Source organism: Danio rerio, chromosome 4, assembly GCF_049306965.1.
Source record: "Danio rerio strain Tuebingen ecotype United States chromosome 4, GRCz12tu, whole genome shotgun sequence".
NCBI classification, from domain to species: domain Eukaryota; kingdom Metazoa; phylum Chordata; class Actinopteri; order Cypriniformes; family Danionidae; genus Danio; species Danio rerio.
This window is the reverse complement of record NC_133179.1, coordinates 30,039,634-30,052,783: the sequence shown is the minus strand read 5'-3', so window position 1 is coordinate 30,052,783 and position 13,150 is coordinate 30,039,634. Positions and strand designations below refer to the sequence as shown.

Genomic DNA, 13,150 nt, shown 5'->3' with positions numbered 1-13,150 from the left:
CGGTCACAGAAACCGGTTCACATTGGCTCCTCAACACCTACAAGTGCCACTTGTATAATGATAAGTTTGTAGCATTGTTGCTGAGTGCATCATCACCATAATGAAAGGCTGTTCTGTTTACTTGTACGTCTAATTTTAGACGACAACATAATGCCATTGATTTTAAGCGATTTATACACAAATAACATTCTGGATAAGCAACTGTGCTCGTCTCGTCTGGCGTATTAGTTGTTTTTTCATCCGCTGCCAATAAGAGGAAAACTCATTTCATGCTAATACACGCACCAGACTGCCTCTCAGTCCTGTTTGCGTCAGCTCGCTTGCTCTTTGACCGTTTGGATAATGACAGGGAGCGCTAATGGCAGAGTTTGTTATCCCATGTTCTCCTCATAATTACATTAGTTAGCTTGAGTTACGTTCGAGAGGAAAAAACTGCTGTTAATGATGGACGTGTCGGGATTTCCGTCTCTTTTATGCAGGGCTTCTGATAAGATAGCGTGAGGCATATCACACTGTTAACAACTTCAAGTTAAACATCAACAAATAAAATGATTTTATTTTTGTGTTAATGCATGTGAGTGTTATCGGTTTGTTGTGCAGCTTCATGAAGTCAATACAGTTCATAAACCATTCATATTTATGTTATCTTGATTAATGAGACTGTGATTTAGTTCTTGATGTAATGAAGTAATCATGACGGCTGTTGATAGAATTAATAAAATAATTGATAGAGCACTATATTTGTGTTCACTACAGTCAGCATGATAACTTATGAACAAGAAGTGTGTGTATGCACTGAATGCTGAATGAAATCCATTCAATAAAAGGCCACTTATTTGTGAATTTTAAAAAGATAGTAATATCGTGCTGCATGAGAAAACTAACAGATCCGTTAGATTGATCGTTCATCTTAAACCATGATAAATGTGTTTTGTTAGGCTGTGTGCCAGCACACTTTTCTGCAGAATCATTTACTCTTGATAAAATGCAGTCATTGCCTACAGCGAGTGTGTTCAGTTGTCTTGAATGTGTACTTAAGGAATAAAAAGAGAGATTGAGAAAAAGGCAGTAAGGATTTCCATTCTTTCTTGTCTTCAAATGTGCTCAATTTGTCAGCTATTAAACGGAACTCGCAAGCAATTCAATAGCGAGCACTGAAAAATGAATGTACATTAGAAATGACTTGGTGAACACATTGTATCAGGTTCTTTTTACATTTGAAGTCAATACAATGTGCTTTTGTCATCCTATGGTGAGCACAGTGCACCTCACACCAGACTGAGTTGGGAATGTAAGCCATTTACTGGGAATGATGACTGTCCCACACTCTCTTGTCTTGTGATTTATGGCTGTGATATAATTCAGAGACACATAACTCAACGGCGAAGACACATGACACCCTCATATTTGAAAGGTCTTAGCCACTTTGTTTTGCCGGGGGTATTAATTGGATATACCACCTGTTCAGCAGTTGTTCTCTTAGCAAAACAGAACAGCCAGTGGAGAACTTGTGGGAGCGTCCTGCCAAATCCATCTTGTACATACTGTAGGAAAATATCAGGATTCAGATGTATGTAATTTAATATTGTTTTAATCAGACTTGAACCGAGTTAAATGGTTTCCATCCCCATGTGTTAATGTTTTGAAGTATCAGACATAAAACTAATTACGAAAATGCCAAATTTGGAATAGAAAATCCATTAATTTGCATAAAAAGTGATTACATTTTCTTGAGGTGGATTTGGAACTGTCAATAAAATGGTTAATGCAAATAACATGAAATGGAAAACCTTTTGCAGAAGAAACGCACACATTATACTATATACCATATCTCCATTATGCCTGCCTTTGTCTACTGTTGGTTACTAGGTTACCAATACTATTCTAAATCAACACATCTAATTAACTCTTTTTGCGTACAGTGTTACAACTCCTTTCCCGTCTCCTGCTTTAGGACTTTTATGGCCCGTTTTCACTGAGTGGTACAGTATGGTATTGTTCAGTATGCTTTTAAAGCCATTTTCACTTTCAAAAGGTACCAAAAAAAGCTAACCGCAACATACCACTTTTTGGGAACCTTTTCCAAACATGACAAAAGGGTAGCAAAAGGTGGAGCTAGATGCACAGCAGAATGATATCAGTTTACAGTGAAACGCCACTAGCACATACACAAGCCAGGAGAATGAAAACAAAGAAACCGGCATTTTTAAAAACACAGCCGAGATATTAGACCGTAATAATATATACATATAATAATGAGCCATGGTCAACCCAAGCTCAAACAAACCTTGTCATCGTCTTGATGAACAGACACAAAGCCAAGAAGAACAAAATCTGCCATATCCTGTTGTTGTTTTACGAGGGTAAAAGTGCAGTTTCACTTTCTCCAGAGAGCTCGCCGCATGCCTATATTTGAAATAATGAACTTCTTGAACTGAAGATGTTAATATGCGCGTATTTATTGAAGTGCTTCTTACATGTGATCCTTTCAGAAATGGACAAACGCGAGAGTGTTGTGCAAAAACACAAAAGAGAAGCCAGAAAAAAAAAAAAACAAAGGAGCAAATTATTCTTTCAGCGACCTAAAACAAACTGCCATGTTTAACTATTATCATCACCTTTTAGACCATTGTGAACTTGGAATGACAGAATTACTTTCCAACAAGAGGTTACATGTAGGCTACATGTTGCGTGTTGTTTTTGAACCCAAATAAGGACTAAATGTATGTTGTGTATGGTTTTTCTGTAATTGGTAACATATCGGAGACTTTAAGGGTCTGTGTGTGTTCATATATGTTGCATTTATTTATTTATTTTATATGATCGCAGACGTTACAGTGTGCTATTTCCCATTGTCATTGATCTGCAGTTATAACCAAACTATGTTCACAGAAAAGCTAGTAATGAATAATTTACACGTATTTATGTTTAAAAAGCATCTGTTTGTGTTAAGGGCTTATCATATGATATATGAATGACCCGTACAGCTTTTCTTTGACATATCCTCAAGCGAGAATGACGTTGACTGAAACTTTCTGTCATACACCATGCCCACCAAAAGGGTACCATTTTCCCTTTTGGCAGTGGAAACTAGAGCCTGATAAAGGTAACTCGTACTGACCCATAACGTATTGTACCAGTCAGTGGAAACGACCCATTATTTTAAGTATGTCATGTTCACTTTTTGTCCTTCGGATCTGATTTCATTTATTGGACTCTTTTGTTCCTTGTTAGTCAATATAGTTAACTTTTTTATTATCACAATAATAAATTAACCACACCCCTTCACTTGTTCGTATCATGGTAACTCTTACATACTTTGTTCCATTATGTTTAAATAGCTCCTATGTTTTCCCAGTAATAAGTTGCAGCTGGAAGGGCATCCACTATGTAAAACATATGATGGAATAATTGGCAGTTCATTCCGCTGTGATGACCCCTGGTAAATAATGGATTAAGCTGAAGAAAAATAAATGAATGAATGAATGAATGAATGAGCTTGTATGCTTTCTTGCACTTTTGCTGATTGATTGTATCTTGTGTTTTCTGTTTTGCTTGATATTTCAGTTCCATGTTGTTCCTCTGGTCTTTCTAGTTTTCATGCTTTTATTTAATATTCTACAATTAGTTCTGCAACTATTTTGTTCCCACATATGTTTAATATATACAGTACTTCAGGCAATGCTGTCATTTAGTTCAGTAGTCTGTGTTTAATCTATAATTCAACAAAGAAATACTAAACAGTTAAAACTTTCTTTCAAATATATATATATGTGTGTGTGCTTCACAAAAGAAAATCACAGAGGTGTAGAATAGTTGAGCAGATTATAATTAAAATAATTAGGTAAGCTATGCCTTAGTTCTTAGAACTTATGGTTCCAGTAGGTATGTCCAGTATAGCACAAGGAATTGTTGTCTGTTGCCATGCAATGCAATGAAATTAGCAACTGTCGGATCTTGAAAGCGCCTGCATGGTATACATTGGCAATAAGCATGTGAAACACTGTAGTCATGCAAGGTCATGCACAATCCCATAACAAGCATTTCAATCCTCTTTGTACTTTTGTGTCAGAAAGCATTTACTGTGTTTTACGGTTGTCAAGTCTCCATTGCTGAGTTTTTAATACCATTAGTTTCAACAGGGAAGACAAGTGTGTGTCCTGAAGCAAGAAACCAAGTGATCTATGTAATTGTGGTGCAACTGTGTAGTAATCCTATCTGTTAACATGCTTTCTTCTCCAAACCAAAACAGCATTCCGTCTTTCTCAGTGTAAAAAGTGTGAATCTTACAGAAGCTACCTGAAACAATCAAGTGCTTTAATAATAAGGTTGTGTTTTCATGACGTTTTTAACAGTAAGTTGTTTCTATATTTTTCAGATGGGATCCACCAAGTCACTGCCTTCTGTACTCTCCGTGTCACCATCATCACTGATGAGATGCTAACAAACAGCATCACAGTCCGTCTGGAGAACATGTCCCAGGAACGCTTCCTATCCCCACTACTCTCCCTGTTCGTCAAAGGTGTAGCAGCAGTCCTCTCAACTAGTCGCGAAGGAGTTTTCATCTTCAATGTCCAGAACGACACGGACGTCAGTGGAAACATCCTCAATGTCACCTTCTCCGCCTTGCTCCCAGGAGGAGTTCCGGATCGCTACTTTCCTTCAGAGGAGCTTCAGGAGCAGATCTACCTGAACCGTACTCTGTTACAGGAAATCTCCAGCCAAAACGTCCTACCATTCGATGACAACATCTGCCTAAGGGAACCTTGCGAGAACTACATGAAATGCGTCTCTGTATTAAAGTTCGACAGCTCTCCACCTTTCATAGCTTCTGATACTGTTCTCTTCAGACCAATACATCCTATTAATGGTCTTCGCTGCCGTTGTCCGGCCGGCTTCACTGGAGACTACTGTGAGACAGAGATTGACCTGTGTTACTCAGGGCCATGCCGCAACAATGGTCGCTGCCGCAGTCGAGAAGGAGGGTACACCTGCGAGTGCCTAGAAGACTTCACAGGTGAGTTTGCTAAATGTTTTGTGTCACACAGCATTTGTGTTTCTGGTCTGTGGTAGAGTGGTTTGTGGTTTGGGAGAAATGTTTTGTCGGGAGATCAAAGAATGCTACCCTGGAGAACCTAAGCATTGAACTGTCAGTCATTTGGGGTAAACCACAAATAGAAACTACTAGAGTCACTGCCTTCAGCCAGGATGTCCTGATCACAGGTGGACAAACAAGAAGAATGATGTGTTTGCTTTTCCACCTGTGAGTGACATACTGAATCTTGAGCCAAGTTCTCATAGATTATGTCAAATAAGACATTTATGTCCTAAAGGTGCAATATGCGATTGTCTTCAGAAGCATTTTTTTTTGTTCAGTTCAGCTGGTTGAAGATCTCTTCACACATCTAAGGTAGATGATTCATAAGATTCATATATCTACATACGTGCACTCTGTGAGAGATGTCATTAGTGCAGTCACATGCAGTGTGCTGACCTGGTACAGACAGACATATTGACAATGGCAGGCAAACAACATCAACCTGACTTTCTTTTCTAAAAAAACAATGAAGTAGCCTTCTAATATACACAATTCAATATCAGAGTTGCTTTTCTACGCTGAAGTCAACTACAAAGGATCTGAATGATTTCTATATCATTGCAGTATTTCTTAAATGTTTTAAAACAATTTTCAGTCACACAGAAGCAGGTAACTACAGCAAAAGGTCCACTTTTCCACTATCTTGCCGGACAGTTCTGTTTGCCTAATTGTTATAAAAAAGGAAACAATGGTGCTGATAACGGAACTCTTTGAAATGTAATAGAAATGTGTCAGTCATTTATTTGGTAACGCAACTACAATTGTTTAATGTTAACAGTGATATGGGCAACAATCAAATACTTCTATTATGGCACTGAGTGGTACAGTAAGATTCGGCTTTTATGGCCGTTTTCACTATCCAAAGGTACCAAAAGGCAAACCCTACTGTACCACTTTTTGGGTACCCTTTGCAAAGGGTACTTAGCACAACAAAAAGATACCAAAAGGCAGAGCTAGATGCAAAGCTGAATGCTATCGGTTTACAGAGATACGTCACTAGTGAACAAAAGCAGGAGAATAAAAACAAGGAAACCGCCATTTTTAAATAGTCAAGACATTAAATCGTAGTACTATATACATATAATATCAAGCCATGGTCGACCTGAGGTTAAACAAACCTAATCGCCATCTTGATAGACAGCCAAAAAGCTAAAAAGAACAAAATCTGCCATGTTCTGTTTTTGTTTTACGAGCCCGTCTAAAAGTGCGAGAGGTTTCACTTTTTCCAGAAAGCTCGCATACACTCACTGCTCGTCTGTATTTGAAATAACAAACTTCTTGAGCTTATGATAATAATGTGTGTGTGTGTGTGATTATTGAAGTGCTTCTGACATCTGATTCTTTCAGAAATGGATAAAATGCAAGAGTAAAGCGCAAAAAAACAAACAAAGGAGAAGCCTGACAAAACAAATAAGAAAATGATTCTTTCAGCAACCTAAAACATGAACAAACTGCCATGTTTTACTATTATCATCACCATTGGTACCCTTTTGGCAGTGGAAACGCAAGCCTGAAAAGTGACCCGTACCGAACCATACCATATCATACTGTACCACTCAGTGGAAACAGGCCAATAGCTCTGCCTTTTTTGACATTTACTTAGTTGAATAACAGAACAGTGCTCTTCTGCTGTAGAGAAATACGTTCGGATACCTTGCATCCCAGTGTCAACTATGCACACATTTATATAGACATCAGCACAGCCAAGCACACTATAATGTGTAAATCCATGAATGCAAGAAATATTATTACACACTGACTACCAAAAATGTGCTATACATAATTTCACTTTATAATGTTCATAACATTAGATGGCATGTCATTGGACGGCTGTGTGAATGCATTTTCAATGCTATCAGGCTAAAATTAAGACTTTTCCCAGACCTTCTACGGCTCCTTTAATATATAAATGTAACATGAAGGACTTGCAAAGTGATGACTACATCTGATCATTTTCCAATTTGGAGGCTCCTCTGTCATTCCTGGCCACCTCCTCTTTTTAACAAGGCCAATTACCCCTCTAATCACCTCCTTCAGTGCTTTGAAGGTCACAGTTCAAGTCCAGATATTTTGAATCCATTATGATAGTGATGACAGTCTTCCTCTCAACATCTATCCCTTTCTGGCTTTCTCACATTAGAGGGAAACAGATCTGTCTCTTTTGCTCCAAGAGAAAGATTATCCCAAGGAAATCAGGGGTCATTACAGGCAAAGGGGACTGCCATCCTGTCCCCCCGCCACATATAAACACCCCTTTGTCCAGATCTTGTCTGGATAATGGCTGATATATAACACTGCATGAGTTGTGCGTCCATCTTCGGTAAGGGAATTGGTGGTGCCATAGAGGAACTTTTGGATTGTCAAGTGCTTCCGTGTGGAAAGCTGAGACTAAATCAACCCTCAAACTTTGATTTAAAGCCAGTATAGCAGTGCTCTTGAATTCCACTCCAGCAAGGCCAGCGACCTGCAAAATATATGCAAGGAATACATCCTATGGTTATTCATCTTTTAATAATTCAACAGCCTGGAGTCATATAGTTACCACAACTGAAGATACTATTCGGATGTTACATTTTTAGATATTTGTCCGCTTTTGTCCTCAAACAGCTTTGTGTGTAGTACCAATTTCTTAATCTCATATACATTTTAACAACTTTTAAAAATCCTTCAGCATATTGATATCTAGCTGTAATGAGGTGAAGGAATGTCTGGAGCTACTTCAGCTTAGGGCTGGGCGGTAAGATGGTATATGTCATTACCGTGGAATAAATTGTCAATTGTAATAGATTTTTTTAGTCTGTGTATACCATGACATGTAAATAAGTTGGCTGGGCTAACTCGCATGTAGTGTACCTTACTAAGTTAACGGTCATAAAAGTGAAGGAAGTGCTGATGTAAACTTTTACCTGTGAGTACAGAATAACTTAGTGAACAATGTCTCTTAGTAAGTGAAACAGTAACTCATTTAGCTCTACAGCCTCTGCCAACAGGTCCTAATGCCCACCTTATTACATGACTAATTAATTTAAGGTCTCTATAAACATTAGTGATGTGATAAAATGGTAGTCATATACAGTGCTCAGCATAATTGAGTACACCCAATTTTAAAATTGAATATTTTTATCCATTTATGAGTGAATATAGGCAATGTATTTTGGTGCATTTAAACAGATTTATTAAACATATATATTTATTAAAATAATGTTTTAATCACCAAACATATTTAGGAATTGAAAGATAAAATTAATTAAATTCAAGCAAAATAATGCAAAAAAAATTATATATATATATGACAACACACAAAATGTCAACTAAATGTTTAAATTTGTTGCTTCTGTTGATTTTTTCTCTTTCTTAAATTTGTATTTAACAGTTTTCTATAATATACAAATTTGGGTGTACTAGTTTTTGGATCGTTATCGTAAGTTGTTTTGTTAGATAAGCTTCCAATTATTAACTCTAATCTAATTTATCTGAACTGTTGTATAGGTTCCTATTAAAAATATACATTTTAACAGATTTGTGAGGGGAGTACTTATATATGCTGAGGACTATATATATATATATATATATATATATATATATATATATATATATATATATATATATATATATATATATATATATATATATTGACTTTGCCACTGATTTTACAGTGATATCTCTTAATTTAGTGTCTACTCTATTAATCCCCCTTTTGTTTTTGTTTTTGTTTTTTACAATTTTGCTTACAAGCATTCGCCTGCTGGGTTATAGTGCCCGTCCCATGAAAAATGTTATTATGGTCATAAAATTGTGAAAAGCTAACTCTTCTGAAGATATTAACTGTAGATTAACTTGTAAACACATTAAAAATTTTTTTTTTAAAAGGCACTAGCATCAGCTAAGCCAAATGGAATATCAGTAAATCATCAGTAAAATGTAATATTGTGCATTCCTGCTATATTTAACATGGTTCATCAGCCAGTTTTTCTTCAGCTTAGATTGCACTCACGCTATGCTGTTCGAGCTCATGCCCAGGTACGTTTCCCGGTTCATTTGACAAGTGTGAGTGCTCCAAATTGGGCCCAGGTGAGTTTCAATTGGCCGGCCTTGGACTGGTTGGAAGAGGTGTGCTAAAGCATGGTTCGGTTGGGTTGAAGAATGACGTGACGTGACGTGACGTCACTTTTAAAGAACTGTTTCATATGTATTTAGTAATAATTCCTACTTTTCCATGAACGGATACTGTCGTAGTTTTTTGAAGACACAAACCCCACCTTGTGCAGCACGAGCACATTTATGATGAGCATCAAAAGTTGTGGATCTGTTCAGCAAAATATTTGACTCTGTGACAATGCATCCCAAATGACTAAAACGATAATCGAAGAAATCTCCACTGTGCTGAGCGAGAGGGGAGAGGGGAGAGGGGAGGGTGGACAATCGTGCTTTGACAAGGTTCAAGGCAACTGTACCTAGTGTGAGTACACCCTTAGACCTTGCCACAGCAGATTGAATCGCCAACTATTCTGGCATATGTTTTATGCAGCAGATGCCCTTCCAGCCACAACCCAGTACTGGGAAATTAACAAGGTCCAAGTAAAAGAGATGTCCTTTTTAATTTTGAAGTATTTAGGTTTATTATAACACTTTTTGTGATTTTATGCAAAATAACTTCCTATTTAAATAAAATATATGAAATATATGATTAATGTGAAATAAACTGACTCAAAGGCAGCAAGGTGGCGCAGTGGGTAGCACAATCACCTCACATCAAGAAGGACGCTGGTTTGAGCCTTGGCTGGGTCAGTTGGCATTTCTGTGTGGAGTTTGCAGGTTCTCCCCATGTTGGCATGGTTTTTTTTCCAGGTACAATGGTTTCCCCTACAAGTCCAAAGACATGCACTATAGGTAAATTGGGTAGGCTAAACTGTCTGAAGTGCATGTGTGTGAATAAGTGTGTTTCCTAGTGATGGGTTGCAGCTGGAAGGGCATCCGCTGTGTAAAACATATGTTGAATAAGTTGGCAGTTCATTACGCTGCGGCGACTCCAGATTAAAAAAGAAACTAAGCCAAAAATAAAATGAATGAATGAAAATGACTCATACCACCTACCGCTAATTCAGCTGTGTGCTTATGATAAAATAATTGCACACCTTACAATGTTAATCAGCCAGTCAGAATCAACCATTTAACAGCCGCTTAGTAGCCAATTTAATCCTTCCGTCTGTAATTTAGAACACATTGATTAGGTTCTATAACTACATAAAGTTTTGTGATACTTTTAGTAATCTTTTTCAATCAACAAATGTATTTGAACTCTTGATCCTCCCCTACAGGTGAGAACTGTGAAGTAGACAGCCGCTCTGGTCGTTGTGTTCCCGGGGTGTGTAAAAACGGAGGCGAGTGTGTCAACCTGCTAGTCGGCGGCTTCACATGCAACTGCCCTTCAGGAGAGTACGAGAAACCCTTCTGTGAGATGACGACCCGCAGCTTTCCCGGACAGTCCTTCATCACTTTCCGAGGCCTAAGACAGAGATTCCACTTCACAGTCTCCTTCATGTAAGTGCTGGTCTGTGTTTGACAAGAAAATAGTGTGTACGTATGACCTCAGAGTAATGCCCCTGTTTTCCTTCTTGTTACGCTGACACGTCTGGCCTAAGCTTTGCACGCTGTAAAAAGTGTAATTTGTTGAAGAGGTTGCATAAGGAGCCCTTGAGCTCTGTCTGGCTGTGTGACAAGCCTGGACAGATCTTTTACTCATTCTGGGTCATACATAGATAATCATGATGTAAAGCTCAAATTGGTTCTGCCATATATATTATTTTTAGTTTTGCTTGTTAGATGTTGAGTCTCTAATCATTAGTTTTAAGTTGTAAAAATGAACCTTTATCTGATGCGTTGAGCAACAAATGTTGAGACAGGGTCACTAGAGAAATATTTGGGCTCCTGTGCTGCGTAAAAACAGGAAGGGCTACGTGTTGAGAGAGCGCTATCAGTGTTTTTCTTTATTTGTATCTTCTTCCTGTACAGCAGCTGGTCTCTGACTCCTCTTCCCTCCGTGCCGTAGCCAGGCAGAGAAACTACTTCCTGTTTCTTGAGCACTAGCCTTACATTTTACGTCTTTTCTTTTCCTTCCTTGATTAATAGATGTTATTTCTCCTGTCTGGTCTGGAAGTTTCTTCAAAGTCTTCAAGTCAAGATTATCTTCAATACTGCTACTGTGCTACATGTAAAGACATACAGAGAATTGCAATTACGCTACTGTCAGACTCTTGGTGCATATGGATAACTCAAAAACACTACAAGAGGAATATAAAATTAAATACAAATAATACAGAATACAAAACCGCCCAAAAATACTACATATAGGGGCATATAGCAGGTAGAGTGCAAACAAGTGAAGACTCTGGCTGTTAAAGTGCCTAAATTATTTTCAGTTCAGCTTCTTGTAGTTTAGTTGATGAATTGTAAAATGCTATGGAAAGAAATGCAGTTACCTTGCTAGAGTTGAAGATTTATGAGGGCTAGAGTAGACACCCAATAAAACCTGTAGTTCTGGTTGTTCTGATCCATGTTTTTTTTCTGTCCAGGTTTGCTACGAGAGAGAGAAACGCCCTTCTGCTCTACAATGGTCGCTTCAATGAGAAACATGACTTCATAGCTGTGGAGATCATCGAGGAGCAAATTCAACTCACCTTCTCAGCAGGTACCAAATGCCTAGGCTAAGATTAGTTAGCGGCTAAATTTAAGCATGCACAAATACATAATAAAAATTTGCCACTATGTATGCAGTATTTACAAATGGTATTTAATAATTAAATGTTTTACAGATAAGCATTATCTTATGTTTCATTAATTTCTTTTCAAAACATTATCTAATCAAGATTGTGAACAGAAAGTATTTTAGCTATGCAAGGCTGATTGTTCATGTCATTGCATGTTAGACTGCAATTCATAATGCGATAGGAGGATGCATTATTTTAGATGTCTTCATTTATGATTGTTTTGATCTTTCATGCCAGCTTCATGTCTGGAAAAAATTAGAATTTTGCAGAACATTTTAGCTACCAGTTTTAATTTTGTTAATGAATAATTTTCATCAAATTAAAGGTACTTTATGTAAGTTTTTGACTCCTCTAAAGCATAAAAATAACATAATATGTGTGCAGATATTTAAGAAACATAAGTAAACATATCAGTTTATCTGAAAAACAATGCTAAAGTCAGACATTCTGCTTTGAAAATGTTTGTTACGTGCCAGAAAGTCTGTCTTTGTTTTTGGTCATTTAACCCACCCACTGCCAGTTTAGCCAACTATATTTAAGCAACCCGGGTTGCCTTGGTGGAAAACCGCATATTTCATTCATTCAGTCATAAAGGCTCTCAAAGTATGCATCTGCCACAAAAATGTGACCTCCAGTGGACAGTAGCAGACTTCAAAATAAGACGCAGATATAGAGTTTCACATAAGGTGGTTATTAATTAGAAAATAGTAAAAATATTACGAACATAATCAGGTAAGTAGCATGCTATGTGACAAGATTTGCAGTGATAAACAATTTGACTGTTAGCAATAGACAAGACACAACAGAAATTTAAATGCAGCCATTCAGAAGCACAGAATAGTGCACTCACTGCACTCCAATGAAATGGTAAGGTTAAAATGTAATTACAACATATTAAACCTCTTTAACATTATTAAATGTACATGCTGAATCACTGATATGTGTAGGCTTGCATTGAAGTTCCATTTCAAATGGTTTATTTTATTTTTAAGATCTGAGGGGAACTATCTGCTGTTGCTTTCAGTAGTTTCAGCACTGAATAAAGCACGAGGTGTACCTGAGATTATCATTGTCATAGTTTTTTGTAGTTGAGCTGCAAGAAATTGAAGCTGTTTCTATAATATAAGTTTCAGGTGTTCATAAGAACAAAAACACTTTTTAATATGGAAAATATTCCTTCTATTGCGTGCCTTGCCTTTTATTTAGAACACAGTTTAAATCAGCCTTTAGGCTTGACAGTCAGGCACACTGCTGTCGGTGTTGTCAATCTGGCAACCTGCGATTG

At 37.4% G+C, this 13,150-nt stretch overlaps 1 protein-coding gene across 8 annotated transcripts in view; it reads left to right on the top strand.

Moving 5' to 3' along the window:
• celsr1a (cadherin EGF LAG seven-pass G-type receptor 1a) overlaps positions 1-13,150 on the top strand; it is a 141,741-nt gene that overhangs the window by 51,393 nt on the left and 77,198 nt on the right. For all 8 annotated transcript variants that reach the window (XM_073947235.1, XM_073947236.1, XM_009300462.5 and 5 more), the window contains exons 2-4: positions 4,379-5,017; positions 10,417-10,639; positions 11,671-11,786. In XM_073947235.1, coding sequence (XP_073803336.1) covers positions 4,379-5,017; positions 10,417-10,639; positions 11,671-11,786 — 978 coding nt within the window. The remainder of the gene's footprint in view (positions 1-4,378; positions 5,018-10,416; positions 10,640-11,670; positions 11,787-13,150) is intronic.